General features: G+C 45.2%; 1 protein-coding gene across 7 annotated transcripts in view; it reads left to right on the top strand.

Annotated features, from left to right (window-relative positions):
- The window catches only part of DAPK2 (death associated protein kinase 2), a 117403-nt gene that overhangs the window by 66558 nt on the left and 26455 nt on the right, over nt 1–24390 (top strand). For 6 of the 7 annotated variants that reach the window (XM_079125704.1, XM_079125703.1, XM_079125700.1 and 3 more), the window contains 2 exons: nt 7573–7711; nt 24255–24384. In XM_079125704.1, coding sequence (XP_078981830.1) covers nt 7573–7711; nt 24255–24384 — 269 coding nt within the window. The remainder of the gene's footprint in view (nt 1–7572; nt 7712–24254; nt 24385–24390) is intronic. The other variant, XM_079125701.1, reaches the window with a different exon arrangement.

The following is a 24390-nucleotide window of genomic DNA, read 5'->3' as shown; positions in this document are numbered from 1 at the left end:
TTTACTTTGACGACCTCATGGCCTGTGCCCAACATTGCATCAAGATTCCTCCCACTCCCACCCCCACCCCAGAGGTGGTGATTAGACTGTTTTCTTCTTGTTTCACAAGAAGGAAAGCTGAGCCCTAGAATTTTCACATGCCCCACCCCAAGGTCAAGGTTGAGTCTTTGATGTAGGAAGACTGGGACCCTGTCTTGACCCTTTAACCCCAGTCTGCAACTCAAGGTGACTCCTGCAGCATCTGCGGGGGTGCTCCAGTTTCCAGCACCTATCCCAGGTCAGGGTAGGGGTAGGGTGGGGCACGGATGACTTCACCCATGAGACGCTGGGAAAAGAGCGCACCAGACTCACCTCCAACACTAAGGCGGCCACTTGACGGTGTGAGTGAGCAACACTGCAGCTCTTGCAGATGGCTTGCTCCAATGTGCCATTCTTATCTCACTCTCTTGTCTCCCTCTCACCTTCCTCCTGTTCTTTCTTCTTCTTTTTAAACAATATTTTTATTTTATGTATTTATTTTTATGTGGTGCTGAGGATTGAACCCAGTGCCTCACACGTGCTAGGCAAGTGCTCTACCACTGAGCCACAGCCTCAGCCCTCTTCTTTTTGATGCCATTGATTTGATGGAAAAATATGGTCATTTGTAATTATCTCAGTTCAGATTTAGCTTATTCCTTCCACAGTTATTTAGCTCATTCCTCTGCCCCCTGTATTTCCTGTAAGTTGGTAGTTAGATCAAAAGAAGATGCCTTCCTATTACTACTGTCCGATAGAAATTTAATATGAACTACATATGTAATTCTAGGTTTTCTTTGTGTGTGGGGGGGACTGGGGACTGAATATAGGGGCACTCTACCACTAAACCATATCCCCAGTCCTTTTATTTTTTTATCTTGAGACAAAGTCTCACTAAGTTGCTGGGCTGGCCTCAAATTTATGATGCTCCTTCCTCAGCCTTCCTATTTGCTGGTAATGCAGGCATGTGCCACCACACCCTCTTCCTCCTCCTTCTGCTCCTCATGTATGGTACTGGGGATGGAACCCAGGGATTCTCTACCATGGAGCCACATCCCCAGCCCTTTTAATTTTTTTTTTTTTTTTTTTTTTAATTTTGAAACAGGGTCTCGCTAAGTTGCTAAGGCTGGTCTCAAACTTGCATTCCTCCTGCCTAAGCCTCCCAGGTAGCTGGGATTACAGGTGTGCACCACCATATCCAGCTTCATGGGATCTTTTATTCCATTCCAATTTTAATTACTAATACATATATTACCTAAGTCACACAATGATGTGTAAGTTACTGAACAGCTAAGGGTTAATGTAGCCACAGTGTTAAAGAGGTACCTCTGACAGCAAAGGCAGACAGCAGACACAGAGGCAGAATAGTTTCTGCAGGTGGTCAGAGGAGGCTACTTGTTCAGCACTCAGAACTTGTTCAAGAGGATCCAGACACCAAGTGGTCTGACAAGGTGAAGGGTAAAGGACCAGTGTGCTGCAGGGGCACTGTCTTAGGTATCCTTCCTTGTATGTTTCAGGTAAGAGGGTCACATCACTTGGTGGTCTGTTGTGTTTGATAAGCTCATGAACCTGGTTTCTCTGATGAGACTTTGATACACCCCTATATCCATCTGCCTCTAGTTTAATTTGAGAAATTCCTGGGTGCTCTATCACTGAGCCACACACCTGTGGCTCATTTTTTAATTAGCACAATTAATTTATTCATCAGTTTGTGCCTTATGATTGTGCTGTGCAGCTGGGGGTTGTTCTTTTTGGTAAGTCTGTATGTTCAACATCTAGTGGTTATCAATTTGACCAGGCACATTACCAAGTCATTCTGCCTTAGCACTTGACTCAAAATGCAGTAACTCAGGGTAAACTGCTGCTTCATAACTCAGAGCTAACTCTGGAGTAACTCAGGGCTAGGCTGTAAGGCCCCCAAAAAGGAAACCCCAACTCTGTCCCATGGATGGACGGCAACCCCAATCAACCACAGGAGGCGTCACTTGATGCAAACCGCAAGAGGTGTTTATTCCAGCGCGCTGGGACCCAACTCCAGGAGTCGAGTCCCTAGCAGAAAATCTTGTAGGTTTATAAAAGCAGAAACCACACATCGGGAGGGGTCACACATGAAAGGGGGAAAAGGGGGAACAAAGCTGCCAGGAAATTTCAAAGGGGGTCTGGGTTTGCTGACAACATGTTTCACAATGTTTTACAACAGGCTGTAGATTCTGGTCAATAGTTTCTGGTAATCCTACTGTTTGAGCACTATCTGGCTATCAGGCTCAATTTACTCTTTTACTCTCTGTTTGGGAACAGAGAACAGCTTTAAGGGCTTTGTTCCCATTACTGGGAGGGAAACCTTAGGGAGTTGAGATAAAACAGACAGCTTAAAAAAATGTCCATTCTTTCAGGCATGGCCTGAAAACTGTTGTTCCATACAATATGGGAGTAGCTCAGAGCAGGGTCACAGCCTGCTCTCTGCAGTCTAAACTCTCAACTGATTCCAGCATCTAATCCAAAGTTTATTTGTTTACTTTGGTGTCAGAAATTGAACCCAGGGCCTCATACATGCTAAGCCAATGCTCTACCACTGAACTACTACATTCCTAGCAACTCCAAAGTTTAAAGTCCAAAGTCCCATCTAAATATCATCTAAATCAGTTATGGGTGAGACTCAAGGTATGATTCATTCTGAGGCAAACTGCTTTCCAGTTATGAATTTGTGACATAAAATGTGTTATATACTTCCAAAATATAATGGTGAGACAGGCATGGGATGAACATTCCAAAAAAGAGAAATAGAAAAGAGGAAGAGTGACAGTTTTTGTTTGTTTTTATACCAGGAATTGAACCCAGGGGCACTTAACCACTGAGCCACATCCCCAGCCCTTTGTAATATTTTATTTAGAGACAGGGTTTCACTAGGTTGCTTAGGCTGGCTTTGAACTCACAATCCTCCTGCCTCAGCCTCCCTAGCTGCTGGGATTATAGGCATGTGCCACTGCATCCAGCGGGAGTGACAGGTTCAGAGCTAGTCTATAACTTGAGGCTCCAGGGTAGTTTTTGGATGAGTGCTCTGCCCTTCAGGCCCTCTGGGGCAGAGGTCCTGCCCCTACAGCTTTGGGCGGCCCTGTCCCCATGCCTTTGCTGTGTACAGCTCATGCCTCAGCTCTCAGGGGCTCTCCAGGCAGGAATCACACTTGTGGCTCAATTGGTCTGAAGTCTCAAGGACCCCATTCTCACAGCCCCACTAGGTATTGCTCCACTGTGTAGTGTTCTCTGCACTAGCCTCCATCCATGGAAGTTCTCTGCCCAGGGAAACCCAGGTGGAGGCAGCCATGCCCACATAGCTTTGCTTCGCACAGAGCCCATACCCAGGGTCCTCTGGGAACCACACAAGAAGTGGCTGAGAAGTGTGACAATAGCATTGGGGAAGAGATCCCACAGTGTGAGGCAGCACTGGGCAGTGAGACCTCCTATGGTGGTCTGTCCCCCAGGCCCTGGCACTATGGGTCTGTGATAGGAGGGGCAGTCCCCTTTTCTTCCAGGATCTCTGAAATGACTTCAGGGTCTTTCTTTCATTGTCTGGGACAGTAGGTTGACTAATCTCCCTTTAGTATTAGATTAGATGGCTGACTAATCTCCCCATTGTCTTGATGAGTAGCAGCTGGCTTCCCTTGACATGGCTGATCCAGACTAATCTCTTTATGACTAATCTTTGGCCACACCTTTGTTCTCTCCTGAATAGCTTTTATCATCCCCCCCCCCCCCCCCCCGCCCCCAGTGTGATTAGGCTGAGAATTTTAAGTTTTCCTGTCTTTTTGATGGACAACTGTCTTTAGAACATTTCTCAGCTGGGCACAGTGGCATTTGCCTGTAATCCCACCAGCTCAGTAGACTGAGACAAGAGGATTGCAAGTTTGAGGTCAACTTGGGAAATTTAGTGAAACCCTGTCTTAAAACAAAATTAAAAAAAACAATTGGCAAGCTGGGAGTGGTAGTAATGCCTGTAATTCCAACAACTCAGGAGGCTGAGGCAGGAGGATCCCAACTTCAAAGCCAGGCTTAGCAACTTAGTGATGCTTAAGTAGCTTAGACCTGTCTCAAAATAAAAAATAAAAAAGGGTTGGGGGTATAGCTCAGTGGTGATGTACCCCTGGGTTTATTCCCCAGTACTAGAAAACAAAAAAAATTTAAGAAAGGGTAACAATATAGCTCAGAGGTAGAACACTGCAGGGTTCAATCCCCAGTGCTACAAAAAGTAAAATCAAAATTAAAAATAACTAAGAATAAAATAAATAAATAATTTAAAACATAAAAATTAAAAAAGTTAAAACATTTCTCTTTTCACTTACCATAAGCAGTCAAGAGGAACCAGGTTACTCCTTCAACACTGTACTTAGAAATTTTCTCAGCCAAATATCTAATTCTTTCACTCCCAAGTACAACCTTCCACAAAGCACCAGTACACAAACAAAATTCAGCCAAGTTCTCTGCTACTTTACAAGAAGAGTGACTTTTTCTTCATTTCACAGTAATAGGTTCCTCCTTCTTACTCTCCATATTTCGACCAACATTCTATTCATGATCATTTAGGTATACTCTTGCAAGACTGAGAATCTTCTCCTCTCCTTCCAAGCCCTTACCAGAATCACCATTCATGATCCATTCATGACAACATGAACTGGATGGTTTATTTAAACAGAATTTTTTTTTTCTTTTTTTTTTTTTTTTTTTTTTTGCGGTACTGGGGATCGAACTCAGGACCTTGTGCTTGCGAGGCAAGCACTCTACCAGCTAAGCTATCTCCCCAGCCCTTAAACAGAAATTTATTTCTCATACTTCTGGAGGCTGGGAAGCCCAAGATCAAGGCATCAACAGATTTGGTGTCTGGTAAGGGCTACTTCCTTTTCTCTCGCAGCCTTCAAAATCCTATCTTTATTTTGAATGTTAGGCATTTTCATTATAATGTGCCTTGTTGTGGATCTGTTGTGATTCTGTGCATTTGGTGTTCTGTAAGCCTCTTGTATTTGATTTTTCATTTCATTCTTCAGGTTTGGGAAATTTTCTGATATTATTTCATTGAATAGGTTGTTCATTCCTTTGGTTTGTATCTCTGTGCCTTCCTCAATCCCAATAATTCTTAAATTTGGTCTTTTCATGATGTCCCATAGTTCTTGGAGAGTCTGTTCATGATTTCTTACCATCTTCTCTGTTTGGGCGACTTTATTTTCAAGATTAAATATTTTGTCTTCAATGTCTGAGGTTCTGTCTTCCAAGTGGTCTAGTCTGTGGTGATGCTTTCCATTGAGTTTTTTATTTGGTTTATTGTCTCCTTCATTTCAAGGATTTCCGTTTGGTTTTTTTTTTTTTTTTTTTTTTGAGAATCTCTATCTCTTTGTTGAAATGATCTTTTGCTTCCTGCAGGTGCTCTTTCAGCTTATTGGTATTATCATTCATTGCCTGCATTTGCTCTCTTATCTCATCCTTTGCTTCGCGAATCATCTTAATCATGTATAATCTGAAGTCCTTTTCTGACATTTCTTCTAACACATTGTCATTGGGTTCTATTAATATAGAATCTAGATGTGTTTGGATCATTTTCTTCCCTTGTTTTTTCATGTTGTTCATGTATCTTCCCCTCTAGCAGTGCAGATCTGGGGTATTGCAGATTTCCCCCTATAGGCTTATAGTGGCCTTATGGGTTTCCAAAAACCCTTTCTTTAAGGGGATATCAATATTAGCAGTTCCCAAATCAGACACTATGCAATCCTAGACCAAATAGCCCCTATGGGGACAATAACAAAATTGTCATAATAAACAAAATGAGTTCAAATATTATCTTTGGTAAAACAAACAGGTTTGCAATAAGGTCTGCAGTTTCTAATGGAGGACAAAGAGGATGCAGAGAGATGTAGAATGTGGCTGTTAATGGGATAAGAAAAGAATATACAAAAGTTCTAGAAAATAGAAAGGGTGAGAGTATAATCAAAAGAAATCGGATGTTGGCACGCAAAAAAGGGAGAAAGAGACTCTGAGGAACAGGTAAACAAAAGGAAAAGAAAGCAAGAAAAGTAAAGAAATAAAAACTTAAATTTTTTTAAAAAGGAGAAAAAAGAAAATCTACTGTATAACAGTCATATAGTAATGAAACCTCCCAGAGTTCAGTAGCCTGATGCATGAGAGGTACCTGACAATGAGCTTCAAGCCTCCAGCAGGCGTCGCAGGATGGGATTTGCCCCACCCAAAGATCAGAGCTGTGGCTTCCAGGATTATCCAAGATGGCTGCTCTGGCTTCGAAATGTGTTGGCAAATGGGGAGCTGCAGCTCAGGGGTGGATGTGGTCAGCTGGAGGTCCTGGAGATGGGATGCAGTTGGTCTGACAGGGGTCCTGGAGGTCCCGTGTGTTTGGTGCGGTTGTGGGATCCTGGAGGCCAGGTGCAATCAGTCCGTCTGGGGTCCTGGTGATAGGGCGCAGTCAGTTGTTCTGGGGGTCCTGGCAGCAGGGAGCAGTCAGTCGATGTGAGGGCCCCAGAGGCAGGGAGTGATCGGTTGGGCTAAGGGATCCTGGAGATGGGGCTCAGTCAGTCCGGCCAGGGATCCTACAGGTCCTGGCTGTTGTCTCAAAATGGCGGCAGCCACGTGTAATCAAACCTGCAGGTACTGTAACAGTGAACTTCCAGGCAGCAGCAGGCAGCTGGTTCTCCACTGGTGGTTGGCAATCAGTTTGCTGACTGTTGTCGGACAATCGGGAGGTGAACCTCCAGCGTTGGGTGATGGGTAGGAGTAAGGCAGGCGATGGACAAGCGAGAGGCAGGCAAATGGCCGATGATAGACGCCTGAGAGTTAGCAATCTGCTCTCAAAAAAGGCGTCTATGTGCTGGCAGACTGCAGGTCATCACAGCAGACAAATGGGTAAACACCAGGGGATCGATAAGCAGCAAAAACTGCCTCACCGAGAAACAGATAGCCTCTGCTTGAAACTGGCGTTAAGGAGCAACAAGGAACGCAGCCTCCCTCTAGTCCGCCATCTTGGATCCTCTTCAGGGCTACTTCCTTATAGACAGTGTCTTCCCTGTACCCTCACTAGGTCGAAGGGATGAATGAGCTCTCTGGGGTCTCTTTTATAAGGGTGCCAATACCATTCATAAGGCCTCCACCCTCATGACCTTTACTCCCTGAAGGCCCCACCTCCCAATACTATCACCTTGGGGGTTAGAATTTCAAAATATGAATTTGGAGGAACAAATAGCATCATTCCCCAATGCTTCTTTCCATTCTTTGCCACTTTAGTCATACAGAGAAGATGGTAACAGCCAGGATAACCAGGGTCCTGGGCCTAAGTGTGAGCAGAACCCTTCTGGCTACATCTTCAGGGTAATTTCTGCCCTTGACCCCCAAAAGAAAGAATACAGCAGTCAGTCTCCAATGCTGCTTGGACAAGATCCCAGGCAGGGCAAGGGGGATTCTGCCTTCCAGGATGCCTGGGGGTCAGCTGCAGGGTGCACCCATCCACCTGACCTCATGACACACAAGGCTGACTGGGCCTGGGCCCTCCCCGCTGGTGTCTTGCAGAGTGTCTGGTGGAGAGCTGTTTGATTTCCTGGCCCAGAAGGAGTCGCTGAGTGAGGAGGAAGCCACCAGCTTCATTAAGCAGATCCTGGATGGGGTGAACTACCTTCACACAAAGAAAATTGCTCACTTTGATCTTAAGGTCAGTAAGGGGAGTAAGGAAAATCAGTTTAGGGAAAAGGGGTTCAGTCCCTCCCAATGTCATTGCCATGTGGGTCCCAGTGCCCACTTGACTCTCTTCCCTTACCTTATAATTTAAACCCTTGAGGGCAGCTGGGCACAGTGTCACTCTCCTATAATCCCAGTGATTTGGGAGGCTGAGGCAGGAGGATTGCAAGTTCATGGCCAGCCTTGAGCAACTTAGCAAGATCCTGTCTCAAGACAAAAATAAAAAGGGGTTGGGGATATAGCTCAGTATTAGAGTAGCCCTGGGTTCAATCCCTAGTACCATAAAATCCAAAAAGAAAAAAAAAAAAAAGAAAGAAAGAAATCCTGAGGGCTAGGGATGTAGCTCAGTGGTAGAGCACTTGCCTAGCAAGCACAAGGGCCTAGATTCAATCTCCAGTACTGAAAAAAAAAAAAAAAACACAATTAATTAAATAATTGAAACCCTGAAATGATGCATGGCAAGTGGCCACCTCTTCAGTTTCATTTCACCTAGCAGACTTTCTGCAAATTGGGGCCTATTACAAGAAGCTTCTTAAATAACTACAGGCACCCTTGTTTCTTCCAGGGGGAGAGTGGGACATAGTTTTTAAATAAGTAGACCAATGACAGGAAACTTAAAAACAAACCCATTTCACAAGATTGAACTTTTCAGCAACAAAGAGCTCTGTCCTGAGTGGGCAGAGGGTTTGGAGGATTGCTAAGCTTGGCCACTTCTCCAGTCCCCGGGAGCACAGCACAGCCTCCAGCATTCCTCCGCCAGAGGCTGTAAAGCGATCCAGGGACCGCTGGCTGCCCTCTTCCACCCTACCCCAAACACTGGACACAAAACTGCTTCCACGACCCACTGATCATTTGTGGTAACTGGCATTGAGGGTTGATGAAGTTCACTGTGACCACATAGGACTTCATGAAGAAAGAATGTGGTCAAAGTTAGAAGGATCAGTTCCTTAGTAACTGACCTCAGTCACACAGACATCCAATGAGCCTTGCAGATACCTAACACATAAAGGTCCTTGAACTTGTGATCAGATCCATGCTTCTGGGAAGGAGGCCCAGTCATCCTTCTATCCAAAATTCCCTGTGGCCTTTCATCCAGCTCTCTCCTGGATACCTGGATATTGCTGCAGATACAAAATCACCTGAGGCCTGTCATGGCTTTGTACAGAAGATAGAAAGGAAAGATCAATAGCTCTAAGTATTGTGATACAGGGAAGCACAAGGGCACTGGAGAGCCCAAATGAGGATACACTTAAGACTGGGGTATCAGAGAAGGCTTCCTGGAAGAGATCATGTTTGAGTTGTTTTCTGAAGGACTGGTAGGTGTTAGCAGAGGGGAAGGCCCTTCTGAGGAAGAACGGCCAACAGTGTACATGTCATGAAACAGCACAATTCATAGGAGGCAGACAAAAGGAGTGGGAGCTAAGCCAAGGCAGCTGCACTGTACTCTGAGAGATACAGAGGCCAGGTGAGCAAAGGTGTTTCAAAATGATCCCTCTGGCTGGAATATGGATAGGATGGGGACAGCCTGGCAGCTGGGGGCCCTGCTAGCAGGCTGATGCAATAATCTGGGTGAGACATGAGGAGGGATGGATTCAAAATCTATTGCAGAGGTCAATCTGAGGATTGATGAGGTACCTGATTCAATGTGGAGATGAGGAAGAGGGCAGAGTCCAGAATGACATCCAAGTTCTGTCAGCGGGGACTGGCCCAGAGGAGGTATGGCCTGCTGTAGTCTCATAGCTGTGCAAGGTGGGGGCTCGATTCTCTCACATAGGTTCCTGCCCTACCTCTTACCTTCCCTCAATGGGAGGCACACACAGCTGGAACTTTCTTTTTTCTTTCCCTCATGGGGTGACCTGCTGTGAATCCCCTTAGCATGTCCCCGCTTGTGAGGCTGATTGTCACAGTATTTTGAATTCAGAAAACGTCTCGTAGAGTTTCATTGAGGTGTTAGAGTCAAAGTTGGGATCACACAGGAGGGTGATGCCTGGACAGTCTTTGGACCTCCGTGTGTGGTGACATGCCAAACAGGAAATGCTCTGCCTAGACTGTACCTAGGTCTCCTTCCCACAAACAGTTAACCTGTTGTTTTATTGTGTCTGCTGGCTCCAGAAGACTGTCTCAAAACGGGTTCCTTTGTCTTTCTGTTGCTGGAGCCCTGCAGCACTGGTACCGAAACAGGTCCATGGTGTTTGGTTTGCTTCCATGGCAGGACATGTGGTGCGGGAGGGCTGGCTTGCAGTCAGCCGGGTGGGACTTTGCTCCTCACTCCCATGTACCAGTATACATTTGAACCTCAGTTTCTCATCTTGGATGCAACACATTTGGTTGCAAATAACAACAGCTACCTGGCAGAATTGCTGTAACAGAGAGAAGAGGCATGAAGTGCTGAATATGGAATATGTGCTCTATAATAATAACTCTTATTGCTATTTTTCTTCCCAGAATAGAGGAAAAGAGAACACAAATCTTGTTACAGGGTTTTGAGATCTGATAGCCTAGGGAAATGAACCCTGCTTAATGCAGTTCTAAATTGCCCAGCAGACAGCTAGGTGGGACTGCTGGTGGGGACTGGGCTGGTATCTAGCTCCTGGACTCAGTCTGGACATTTTCCATGGCCTAGAGGCTGCCTAGGTTTCCCCTGGAAGAATGCAGGGTGAAGATGCTGCTAACCCCGACCCATGGCCACATATCCTTAGAGTGTATGGACTCTGAGCTTTCTAACTCCCCGGACCATCGGTGTCTTGGCTCAGGCCCAGCAGGGTGACTTCAGGAAGTGAGGAGTAGCTGGACGTCAGCGACATTGCCTCATGATTGGGTAGATACTTCCTGCACTCAGAATGTGGGTATGTGTGCCTCTTAGCTGGAACTTTCTTTTTTCTTTTAATTTTCTCCTCCTCCTTCTACTTCCTTCTACTTCTCTGTCTCTGTCTCTGTCTCTGTCTCTGTCTCTCTCTCTCTTCTGTAATGGGGATCTAACTCAGGGCCTTGTGCATGCGAGGCAAGTGCTCTATCACTGAGTTATTTTTTATTTTAAGACAGTGTCTCACTAAATTGCCAAGTCTGACCATAAACTTCTCAGACTTGTGATCCTCCGACCTCAGTCTCTCAAGTTGGTGCAATTACAGGTATGCACCACTCTGTCTGGCTTGAGCTGGGTCCTTGCTGCCCACAGGATACACGAATCCATTCTCAGCATGGCGTTCAGGCTTCTCTTCACTGTCTTAGCCCTGTTCCTGGCCTTTCACCCTGCCCCACTCCAAAACCCCAGCCCTGTGCATTCTGGCTTTTCTCCTCCTCTGTTCATGCTGCTCTCATCCAGGATGCTGCTTTTCCTTTTCTTCCCCAGTGACTTCTTTATCATTCTTCAAGTTTAGCAGAAATGACTTTTCTTTTGGGCTTTGTCATCTCTGCAACCTCCAAAAGCATAACTAAGAACTAAACTGCTGACCAGATGTGGTGGCACAGGCCTTAAGACCAGCAGCTCTGGAGGTTGAGGCAGGAGGATCGTGAGTTCAAAGCCAGCCTCAGCAATTTAGTGAGATCCTAAGCAACTTATTGAGACCCTGTCTCTAAATAAAATATTTTAAAAAGGCTGAGGATATTGCTCAGTGGCTAAGTGCCCCTGAGTTCAATCCCTGGTAACAAAAAAATTATAAAATAAAAAGAAATAACCTGCTTGTCTGCTTGCTGCCTTTTGTATAAATTTTGCTAAGAGCATGCATTATTATGAATCACTTTCTGCTGCAGTGTTTGCCATATGATGAGTCACTTTGTGTCAAATGAATGAATGGATACCTTAGTGAAGAACAAATGAGCTTATGGATGTCCAAGGCCCTTTTGTGTCTCACCTGGAAAATGTAAATGAGGTTACAGGTAGAGTGTAATTCACTAATGTGAACATTTCTTTTTTTTAATTAAATTTTTAAAAATTTTTACAGATTGCATTTTGATTCTTTGAGCACAAATGGGGAACAACTTTTCATTTCTGTGGTTGTACACAGTGTAGTTCACACCATTCACATAATCATACATATACTAAGGGTAATACTGTTTCATTCTACTATCTTTCTGTCCCCCACTTCCACCCCATTTTCCTCTACACCATCCAAAGTTCCTTCATTCTTCTCTTCCCCACCCCCACCCTTGTTATATATCATCATCCACTTATCAGAGAGAACATTCAGCCTTTGGTTTTTTTGGGATTGGCCTATTTCACTTAGCATGATATTTTCCAACTTCATCCATTTACCAGCAAGTGCCATAATTTTAATCTTCTTTATGACTGAGTAATATTCCATTGGTATATATATCACAGTTTCTTTACCCATTGATCAATTGAAGGGCATCTAGGTTGCTTACATAGTCTAGCTATTGTGAATTGAACAGCTATGAACATTGATGTGGCTATATCACTGTAGTATGCTGATTTTAAGTCCTTTGGGTATAAACCAAGGAGTGGGATAGCTGGGTCAAATGGTGCATCCCTTCCAAATTTTCTGAGGAATCTCCATACTGCTTTCCAGAGTGGCTGCATCAATTTGCAACTCCACCAGCAATGTATGAGTGTGCCTTTTTCCCCACATCCACACCAGCACTTATTATTGCTTGTGTTCTTGATAATAGCCAGTCTAATTGGAGTTAGATGAAATCTAATGTGAACATTTCTTGAGGGCCTACTATAACCTACTGGGGAGAGTGACAAATACCAATGTGACATGTACCTGCCCTCCAGGGGTTCACTGTGTTCTGGGAGATGCACATAGTGAGACTCCATGGAAGGCCATATAAAATAAATGCTAATGGATTCTCATCAACAAATGCCTATTCTGGTGCAGCTCTCTGCATTAGCAAAGTGGAGATCATCGTGGCCTGTGTTGCAAATTCACCACAGATGTAGCAACCTGGGGGTGGTAAGGTTAGGTGTTGTAGTTACTCAGATGGAAGGGACACCGAGGCTGGCTGCCCCTCAGTGCTGGTTGGCACCTGACAAGCCTCCTGCAAGATAGGCATCTAGGAAGTGGGGCTCAGTACCACTCAGGAACCTCACCCATTTCAAGACAGATAAAGGCCTTTTAGTGAGTGTTCATATGTGGTTTTATGCTTATTTTGGATTTGGGAGTTTTTCCTGAGTATGGGTGTGTCCTCTCCGTCCTCTCCCCATCCTAACTTGATCCAGTTTGAAAACTTGAAATGGAAGGTAGTCTCCAGGAATAATGGCATTTTAAACAAAAGAACAAATCACGAGAAATGATTAAAATTGGGTGCCAACCAGGAACCCAAAACCCCAAGGGAGTCTTTCAATTTACCCCTCTTGTAAGAGGAGGTAAATTCCTGAGCAAGATACTCCAAAACATCCAAATACCTCTATACCTCGAATAACCCTCTGAGCTGTTCTTAGGTTCATAGTGTGATGGAGATTGCTGGTCAAGTTTTCATAAGAATGATAATGATAATGCTTTAAATGTATATGGAACTTTCTAGAATGTAGCATGCTTACACATTTTTTTCGTCATTTAATCTTCATTGAAGTAGAAGGTTGTCACTTTTTTTTAACATACAAAGCAGCTGAGATTCAGAGAGATTAAATAATTTGCCAAGGATCACACAGATATTGAATGATGAGGACCTGAACTTAGAGAGGAAACTCTAAGAAAAACTGGGTTATTTCACCAGATGCTAGCAGCTCATATTTCTTACTTCCTTAAATCATGCTTTTTGCATACAGTTAATCCAAGGTCTATAATGTGCTATAAATATATTATTTAGATAGTTAATTTCTCAGCTGGTTACACTGTTTTCCCTTTCTAATAGGCTAGAAAAAAGTTGTGAATTACTATAGAATGTGATGCATTTGAGAGTTAGGAACTGGTATGGGCTTGGGACACAGGTGCAGAGGGAAAGGAAAACTGTGGTCTTCAGTCTGTGGGGGCATCCATGATCCCCATTTTTCAAGTGAGGAAACTAAAATAAAAATGCTGTCCTTTCTCACTCTTTTGTCTTTATGTCCTTTCCCATCACTGTTAGGCTTCTTGCTTCTCCCAATTGCCCACTGCCCTCTACTGACCCCTGAACAGGCCTGACCTCACCAAGGTATCATGTGACCAACTAGAACTTTTTAAGTCACATTCACAGCCACCATTAGCTCTGCCCTTGCAGTGAAACTCAGCAGGAATGAAAGAGTAGAAGTCTGGAAGCAATTAAGAGGGTGGAAAGATCTTGGCAGTCAGAAGTTCTGGGTTTAAGCCTGGCTCCACTACATATTAGTTGTGTGGCCTCTAATAAATTACTCTGGGTGTGGTGGTGCACACCTGTAATCCCAGTGATGGGAGGATGAGGCAGGAGATCCCAGGCCAACTTTAGCAACTCAGTGAGACCCTGTCTCAAAATAGAAGTCGAGGATGAACCTCAGTGATAAGCACTGCCTAGTAAACACAGGTCCTGGGTTCAGTCCCTATTACCATTAAGAAGAAAAAAAGAAAAAAATTTACTCAGTTTCTTCATGTCTCAGTTTCCTCATCTGGAAAACCCAGACTGGAGTTGTGGCTCAGTGGTAGAGTGCTTGCATAGCACATGTTCAGGCACTGGTCTGATTCTCAGCACCACATGAAAATAAATAAATAAAATAAAGCTAAAAAAAGAGTCTATTAAAAAAAAGCCAAAAACCAAAAATCAAAAACAAACAAACAAACAAAAACCCAGACAGTAATTTACTTAAATGAGGTTCTGTTCAGTGGTCTTCTGATAACAGCAAGATCCCTGGGGGAAAACGTATGTGCACACATAAGTTTACTATATATTTTACTGATAAAAAGGTTTGTGACACACTAGTTATAATACATATATATATATAATACATATATAATACTCTTTAGTATAAATTCCACATAGCTGATTGATTCTCACAGAACACTGTCCTTGGTTCTTGTCAAACTCTTATATTGGTTCCAACCTGTGGTTGCAGCTAACTAACAAATGTAGTTCTGACAAGAATATTGGCTAAAATTTTTGTTTCCATTAAGTAAGGTGAAAATGAAATAAACATTTTGGGACTTTACTTATTTGCCAATGACATAAGTGACTTCTTTGCTGAATAGGACAGTGTTTTTTTTAATATTGTTTTTTAGTTATTGATGGACCTTTATTTTCTTTACTTATTTGAATTGAACCCAGTGCCTCATACATGTTAGGCAAGTGCTCTACCGCTGAGCCACAACCCCAACCTAGTGGCTTTTGAATATTGGAAGAATGCTCCATTTTCTGTGCTATTTACAAAATAATGTCTGCAGACAAGGCACCCTTTTAAGTTTAATCTGTTATTAAGTTATGTTCATAAATTTTTAAAGCCTAAAATCAAAAAGACAACAAGTCGAGTCTGGATTTGTAGTGTTTTCCAATTTCTGTGGTGTAAATATACCCATTAGAGCTGATTTCAGGGTACCAACGTGATGTCACTGGGATTGGGAAGCCGTGTGCAGCGGCACACCGTTATGGAATACTGACAAATGGGCATACAGCACAGCAGGCATGAAGAACCTAGAGAGTAGAAAGTACTAAAACATAGTATTTTTTTCCTAAAAAGGAAGTTACGAGTTTCAAGTATTTTCTGCTTTTCACATAAGGTTTAATTCATATAATTTAATTTTTAATTGCCCTTTCAATAACTTAACAACCTTCTTTCATGAGCCAGTAGGCTCCCATACTCTGTAGGCAAAATCATTTGTAAGCAGGACAGTTCCACACTTAGACTGAAGTGTTATTGTGGCAGCAGTAGTGGAATAACAATAACAGCCAACATTTATTGAGCACTTATTTTCTATGTGGTTTCCTGGGCTGGATGTGTATTCAGTAGTGGTGTGCTTGTCTAGCATACATGAGGCCCTGGGTTCAATTTCCATCATGGCAAAATAAATAAATAAATAAAACCCAACTATATGCAGGTATTTATTATTATTATGAATTTTTATGATTTTGGTGATATTTGGTGCTCTACCACTAAACTATATCCCCAGCCCTTTTTAATTTTTTATTTTGAGACAGGGTCTTGCTGAGTTGCTGAGGCTGACTTTGAACTTGGAATCCTCCTGCCTAGGCCTCCCAAGTAGCTGGGATTACAGGTGTGCTATGCAGGCTCTCTTCTAGGTGCCTTGCATGTATTTACTCATTTTATCCATAAAACAACCCTAACAAGAAGGCTCTGTGATTGTGGCATGGAAAGGGGAAGTTGCTAGAGGATTCCTAGGGCTTCACAGTGCCTTCTCAGAACCCCTCACCATATTAATCTTCCCATTTGGCATATGAGGGACTCAAGGCTCAGAGAAGTGAGTGACTTGCCAAGGTCACACAGCTAGCACGGGGCAGAAATGGAACTTAAACCCAAGTCTGTCTGATGGCAGAGTCCCCAAATGCTGGGTACCAAGTGACTTGACCAAAACTAACTCTGAGTTCCACTCCTGGTGAGATGGATTTAGTTGGCTTGGTATTTTTAATATGATCCCCAGGGAATGACAAGAGGTAATTAGTGTCTGGACACTTGGGGCCCCCAAAACATAGGTAGGACTCAGAATGCCAGTATATAGACCTAGGTTGCTTGCTGGCTAGATGGGGGCACTGGCCGTCCTGACCTGACCTAGTGGCTTCACAGAATTGATGAAGGGACGTGCAGGGAGAGCTCATAGCAAATGCTAGTTGTCATGTGGCATACACTGCAAAGCCTGTGTGCTGACTGGCTCTACACTGGGAGTGGTCCTGGAACGGCCTTGAAAGTGAATCCTTATTTCCCTACCTCCCCACCGGAGCATAGAGTCAGGAAGATAGTGGTTTTCTTTCCTGCTTTACCCAGCAGGGCAGCAGGAGGTCAGAGCCAGGCAGTGGCCTTCTCTGGTAGAGGAGTGGCCAGAGGCTGTGGTTTGGCAAATCCAAATGCATCTGAGTTCAGGCCCTTTCTTAAGCCACAGCTGTGGATTTTCTGGGAAAAATATGGAGCTGGAGCAGCAAAGTGGCGAGGCACCAAACCTAGCTTGGAATATCCACTTTCCCAACAGGCAGGGGTGATTCCAAGAGCACCCTTGCATCCACTAGAGGAACACAGGCTATAGGGGAGAGTCGAGCTGGGCATAGGGTGCACACCTGAAATCCCAGCTACTCAGGAGGCTGAAGTTGGAGGATCAGATGTTCAAGCCCAACCTCAGTGACTTAGTGAGACACTGTCTCAAAATAAAAAGGGCTGAAAATGTAGATCAAAATAAAAAGGTCTGAGAATGCAGATCAGTGGTATCATGCCCCCTGGGATCAATCCCCAGCATCATGTGCACGCACGTGCACACACACACACACACACACACACACTCACACACACACAGTGGGAAAGTGGAAAGCACACAGGATTTGGGTCAACTCCATTGCCTACTTGCTGAGACCTGTTGGGCAAACACTTAACCTCCCATTCCTCAGTTTCTTCATTTGTAAAACCATAGTGGTGGCAGTCCTTGCCTCACAGAATGGGGTCAAATGTGATAAGTGTGGCTACTTTGTAACCTGTAAAGTGTTATGGGTTTTGCTGTAAATGAATCACTGGCTGAGTGCTTTGAGGAGCACAGGAAGTGTGTCTGCCCTCAGCAAGGGGAGGCACAGTGGTGGAGCCTGGAGGGGAAGGGGCTGGTCTTTGGGTTTAGTGATGCTACCTGGGAGAGACAGGATTTTGTCAGGGCCAGGCAGGGTGAACAGCAGTTCAACAGTGAGATGATAATAAAGGTTTTTATTTTTAGAAGGAGACATAAGGGAATAGTCACAGGAATGATGATAACAGATAAAGGCCACTTTATGTATCTTGTTTGATTCCTAGTAACCCTTTAGAGGTAGGTTTCATTATCACTCCTAATTTAGAGGTGAGAACTCTAAGGCTGAGAGAGATTACACAACTTGCCCAACCTGAGGATGCTGGTAATTTTGGATTTGAACCCAGATTCCAAAGCCTGTGCTCTTAGTGGTTGTCTATATTGATTCTCCAAAAGCAGGATGTGTGAGAGGTGCCTATGTGATTGTGCTGACTTGTTCATTCATTTGTCTAGTAAATGATAGCGGAGCACCTACTACAATGCCAACCCCTCTTGGTTGCTGGAGATGGAAGTGAGGTTCTCTGCCAGAGGACCTTTGGGTGGGAACAACCAGCTGTACATGATGGAGGGGAGTGGGTCCCAGCAGACATTTTAGTGTGGGTCCTGGAGCTGGGTGGTGAGGAAGAGAAGGAGCTTGTCAGGAAAGTCACTCCAGCAGAGTGATCTGCAGGTGGGGTGGGGGGTGCAGAGACGGGGGGATGCAGCAGAGGGCTTTCCAGAGCTGGGAGAGGGGGTCAGAAGGTCCTTGAAAGGAAGTGGACTTTGGCATAGGCTACAGTGGAGTTTGCAGGGAGGGGCTGCTTGTGCCAATGTGCCTGAAGGAGAGGGAGCCCGCAGAAGCCTGGAAACCTGCCCACAGAGGCCTGGCAGCAAACAGCCTTGCTTTCTCAGGTTGCCCAGTGCTGCCTGAATAATCTGGGCTGGGCTTGCATTGTCAAGTGAAGGTTCCCAGGCAGTTTCCTTGTCCCCATAGCACAGACATGGCTGGTTCTCAGCTCTGCTGAGCTGAGTAGCCTCACCCAGCAGCAGGCAGGCCATGCAGGCACCTGGAGAGAGTACTGGGCTGGGGCTCAGCAGACTCGGGCTCTTCTCCTTGCTTTTGACCTCTCTGGGCTGCTCTACAACGTGAAGGGGCCAAATGATCTGCAAGATCCTTTGAAGCACCAATTTTGTGAGCCTGGGGGTGAAATGGGGTGAGAGGGAAGCAGGAGATGAATGGGGAGGGAAATGAAGGACTGTGAAAGGGTTTGGTCTTCAACTGAGTGCAGGTGATTCAATTAGTACTATCTGAGCTCCCAGGGATGACTATTAGGGCTGCATCCCAGAAAAGAGTGAACAAATGTAGCCCTGTTCTTCACTATCTCCCTGGGTACAGCTCCTTATATGGACCATCTTTCTGAATCCTCAGAACAACTCCATGACTTATTAGATGTTGTTCCCATTTTACAAATGGGAAACCAAGGCTCAAAAAGGTCCAATAAATGCCAAGATTTCATATTCTAAGTGACAGAGCTGAGATTTGGACCCAGACCTACCTGACTCCAAACCCTTCTGTTTTGCACTCTACTACATAGCCTCCTGAGGGTGCCTTCATTCTGCATGGGCTCTTGGGTGTGTCATGTTAGGCCCTTGGGTCATGGGTCCCCCCTGGAGGACCAGCATCTAGTTGGCACTGTGGCAGGAAGCTTTGGCCAGATCCACCAGGACAGGAAGAGACATGTTGGTCTCTCCCAAGATGCCTGCCTAGCGGGCAGAGCTGGATGGGTTGTTTGGACAGGCGGGGGCAGTTCTACTTCCTGGAAGCAGCTCCACAGGCCCAGAGCCAGGCAATAGCAGTACCTACAGGAGTGTGAGCCCTGCCTCCAGCCGTGTTTTGGAGATGATGTCAGGTGTGTGGGTGAAGTATTTGGTTGAAGTAAATCAAGCAGGAGAATGATAGAAGTAAAGGAATATGGATAAGATCCTTCTCCCCAGAGGGTGGGCTGACTTGGGCCCAGCTGTCTGTGACCATAGCAGCCTTTTCTTCCTTCCTGACCTGGGGTCAGGAGACTGAACATTTTCATGTCCTGCATTGGGTCCCAGAGCAGTGGAATTTTTCCCAGCTCACTTGGTAGTTTGTGCCACCTTGAAATTGCTTAGCTTAGATCTAGTGTCTAACCTAGAACTGGGGACTGAGGCTCAGAGAAAGGATGTGGCCAGCCTAAATTCCCACAGCCTTGAGTGATAGAGTTGGAACTGCAGTTTCCCAGTCCCAGGTCTGGACTCTTTCCACTACTCTGCTATGTTTGGGTAGTAGGAAGTCTTAGACTAAACCTTGGGGAAGTGCTACTTTGCTGGCCCTTGGACTACCTTTCAGACTCTCCCTTGGTCCTATTTCTTCCTGTCCAACCTTGTAACAGCACCAAGGGGAGGAGCTCACTTTGGCGCCCCTAGTGGTGGTTAAAGATCTCTGCAGGACAGAAAAGAAGGGGCCTCTGGCTCTGCTCCTTTCAATTCATTTCTGCAAAATTAATAACATGCAGCATGCAAGAGAGCATAGGTAGTGTTAGGAATTTAAAACCAAATTGAATTTCCTCAAGGAAAAAGCCACCAACTAGGAAAGTAGTATCATAGATTAGAGTCCTATGGCTTAGAACTGCCAGTGAGTGTTGGCGCTGAAGGAATTAGAACACAGGTCAGGGGAAGAATCACTGAAAGTGTAATGAAGTAAAAGGAGGACCCCTACCTCCCTACATGGGGCATCAACTCTGAAAGTGTGAGGAGAAGTAGGAAAGGCATTCCAGGCAAGAAGAGCATCCAGAGCAGAGGCTGGAATTGAGAGATCATCCTGACAGTAGGGACACAGCCAGGGCTGGACCATGAGGCTGGAAAGGCAGCTTGGGGAGCTGGTGCAGAGCTGCAAGTGCCTCAGATGTCAGGCGTGTTCTCTGGAGGACAGTGGCACCTCTGAAGATAAGTAACCAGGCTAGGTGATGTTGTGGGAAAATAGGGGATAGACTGCCAGGGAAGCTCTCCTGACTCTGCCATCATGAGCTTTGGGATATTGAGCAAGTCATTGATCTCCCTAGACCTCCTTGAAATGGGAATGCTAATAGTACATTCCATTCAGGGTGGCTGCAAGGATCACACAGAGCTCTGGCATGAAGCTTGGTTGATAAATGTGTGAATAAATGTTAGTTCCTGCTTGTCCTTCTGGGTATCATCAGGCTATTAGTAGAGCTTGGGAATAGCAAGAAGGAAAGTCTTTCTGAGAGCAGGAAGAGCCAGAGACATGGTGACCCAAGCTTCCTAACCAGCTTGGAATCTCCTCAGTGACCTGGGAAGGAAGCAGAGCATTATTTGGTGGCAAGGAGCTGATGGACTCTGTTTGCTCCCTGCCAGAGCAGGTCTGACTGTGCAGGTACATATGTCTAAATGGTCTGATGAGTGAGCTGTGAGGCAGGGATAAGAACCCCAGTCCTGACCACCCAACAAAGCATTCCTTCTGCTCCATGGCCACCTCCTCAGCTGAAATCCTCAGCTGATAATTCCCTTATCCAGACCCAGCTTGGGTCCTTTTCTGCAGGACCTCTGTCTTCTCGTCTGAACTATCCAGCTCAGGAGCTCCTGAGTCTCTGAGTACCAGGTCAGGGATGCAGCCTGGGGGGCCACTTACCTGCACGAAAATATCATCAGAAGAAAGGCACCCTGGCACCTGCTCCAGCCACACACCTGGCTCAGCTCAAATGGCCTGCCCCTGCTCCCTAGGATAAAGTCATAAGACCTTTGAGAAATGGAAAGGGGGATCATTTGATGGGTAGAAGCACAAGCTTTGGAGTCTGATAGATAATCATTGAAATTCTTATATTCACCAGCTTTGTGTTAAAATCTTTGTTTCTTTTTCTGCAAATGAGGAACAATAGCTCCCAACCCATGAGGCAGTTGAGAGAGTTGAATGAGGTAGAAAGTGTGTTATGCCCTTGGTCCATGCCAAGTCCTGCATATTTCGGGGGCTTAGTAAATGGCACCTTTACTCACTCAGGGAGCATTTATTGAGCACCTGGTGTCTGCTGGGCCCTGTCTCAAGCTCTGCTGAGATGATGGGAACTAACCCTTAGGGAGCTTGCAGTACACTGGAGGGAGACAGATAAGTTATCAGACAAGCTCAGCATGTAAGAAGCACAATGCTGGGAAGAGCAGGGTGTTTTGGGAACTGGGGAGGTGGTGGGCAGTGAGGAGACCAGGAAAGGTCTTCTGGATGAGGCCCTGTCTTACTGAATGTGAAGAAGAATTAGCTAGGTTTGGGAGGGGGCAGGATGGGAAAAATGTTCCCAGCTGGGAAGAAGTCTGCTGTGTGTTAGGTCCTTACTGTAGGGCTGGAGACAGGTGGCACTGCCCTAGAGATGCCTCTGGTTTTCTCCTCCACCTTATCCCTGCTGCTCTGTAGGCCCGGGGATAGCAGGTCTGGGTGTTTGTCCATCCCTGTTCAGTGTGGGGGCCCTGAGCTATGGTGGTTAGTAGGACCTGAGTCCTGGCCCCTCAACTTAAGAGGGAAAGTTCCTAACAAGATGACTGAGGAATATAGGTGAATGGCAGAGAAGCAGCCTGCTCAGGAGTGGGGTAGGGTGCAGCTTACTTCAAGGGGCAGAGGGCACTTGGGGTCCATGGGCAGCCACAGTAGAGCTGGGCCCAGGGAACTGGAGTGGAGCCACCTGACTGGGTCCTCTGATCTCTCCCACCCTTCTCTCCTTTTTGCAGAGACTAAGAATTTGCTCTGCCTTGGGAAAGACTTTGACACATTTTCAAAATAAAGTTGAGAGTAATCTCCTGAGGGGAAGAAGAATAAATAAGTTTTAAAAATGCAAAAGGAAATGTGTTATTTATTTTTTTCCAGTGGTGGAAAAAAATGCAGGGGAGGGCCTCAGCAAGCTCTCTTGAGTGAAAGTTTCCAGCCATGGTGACAGGAGATCACAGAGACTTTAGGGAGGTAGGGGAACCTAGGGGGTGAGGGGTGGGCTCTGGTCCAGATTCAGCATGAGTTCAGCTAAGAGGTAGGGCCAGGCTCAGTATGCCACCATCAAGGATCAGTGCAGCTGGGGGTGGGGGCAGTGACAATGCAGTCCTGCATTCTCCCTCCAGCTGAGGACAACTCTGCTGGAAGAGCCAGGCAGACAGCAAACTGACCCCTGGAAGAGGGAGAACCTGCCAAATGTCATAACAAAAAGATCCAAAGAAGTGCAAAGAGATCTGGAGGGGAGGGTTCACTGTGGGGTTTTGGGGGCCTCCGGGGCTAGTGGGACCCTGACTGTGAGGAAGGTCTTCAAGGTGAGAGGGTTAAATTAGACTTTGAAGCTCAATCAGGATTCAATGGATAGAGATAGAACAGAGGCCTTTGGGGAGGGTGAATGGTGTGAGCAGAAGTGCAAGGTGGAAAATCCCGTGGTACTTTGAGAAACAGGGATATTGGAGTTTCTTAAACATTTATTTATTTACTTAACAGCTTTATTGAGATGTAATTTACATGCCACACAATTCACTCACGAAATGGGTACAGTTTACAAAGTTATATACCACAACCATTCATAGAACAATTAAGGAACACTTTCATCACCCTAAAAGAAGCCATGTACTCATTAAAAGTCACTCCCCACCCCTCTATCCCCTGCAGCACCAGGCACTACAGATCTACTTTTTTTCTATGGATTTGCCTATTCTGGATATTTTATATAAATGGGATCTTATGTGACCTTTTGTGTCTGGCTTCTTTCACTTATAATAATATTTGCAAGCATGGATCAGTACTTTATTCCTTTTTTATTTGCTCCCTGCCAGAGCAAATAAAAATTAATTGACTTAATTCATTTTTATGGTTGAATAATATTTCTACATGAATGCTATATGTGGTATGTGTTTATCACATTTTGTTTATTCATTTATCAGTCAATGGACATTTTCCACTTTGGGGCTATTGGGAATAATGTTGCTGTGAACATTTCTGTATAAATGTTTGTATAGATGAATGTTTTCAGGCCATTCCATTTTGAATGAAATCTAGGACAGTGTGGGACAAGTGGAGGAAAAAGGGACCTGCCCACTCGATTCCTAGTCTGAATGTATGTTTGGGAGTAAGAAGGGTGTAGTTTAGGACCCTGTTCTAGCCTCACTGGGAGCCTGGGGTGATTGAGGGCCCAGGCAGGGTTGCCTTGGCTGCCCACCAGCCTGCACTGTTGTGTTGAAGCTGGTAGATACTTGCAGGGCTGCAAATAGTCTGGGGCGGCTGGTATTTTCCCTGGAAATCAGGTGCATTTTTTCCTATGACCTACCGAGGGCCAAAATTAGTTAAACACACAGAGAAGCATGAGCTGAACAGTTAGTCTGGGGAAGAGGGGAGTCTCGTCAACAGGAAGCTGGCTGGCCACGGGAAAGAGGTGGTCAGGAAGCCCAAGGTCAATAAGCCAAATATAAACTGCCACCAAGCCATGATGCCCTGCCCCCATTGCACTCACAGCAGATGTGGCTTTGTTAATAGGAAATGCTGTGAGCATCTTGTTGACCCTGTCTGATAGACTGGGAAATAGAGGCACTCCGCTAAAGGAATCTGTCATTTAGAGAGAGAAAGGAAATTAAAACTCAATTCTTGGTCTGTGGTGGGCATCGGGTTTAGTAAAACCCAGGCCTTGCTCTCAGCACTCCGCCTGTTTTTCAGCTCACAGAAGACTGGGGATACAAAAACAAGGCTTATGCTATTTTAGTCTCCTAAAAAAGAACAACAAACTCCACCCCAGTCCCCACAGCGAAAACAAAAAACAGGGCTTTAATCACCATCTCTTCTCTCTTCCCTTTTTTTTCCTTTCTTTCTTTTGTTCTCTCTCTCTCTCTCTCTCTCTCTCTCTCTCTCTCTCTCTCTCTTTTGTTCTCCAGCCAGAAAACATTATGTTATTAGACAAGAATATTCCCATTCCACACATCAAGTTGATTGATTTTGGCCTGGCTCATGAAATAGAAGATGGAGTTGAATTTAAGAACATTTTTGGGACACCGGAATTTGTTGGTGAGT

This window comes from Sciurus vulgaris (assembly GCF_902686455.1).
Source record: "Sciurus vulgaris genome assembly, chromosome: 2".
Lineage (NCBI taxonomy): Eukaryota > Metazoa > Chordata > Mammalia > Rodentia > Sciuridae > Sciurus > Sciurus vulgaris.
The sequence above is the reverse complement of the archived record's forward strand: the minus strand, read 5'-3'. Positions and strand labels throughout refer to the sequence as shown.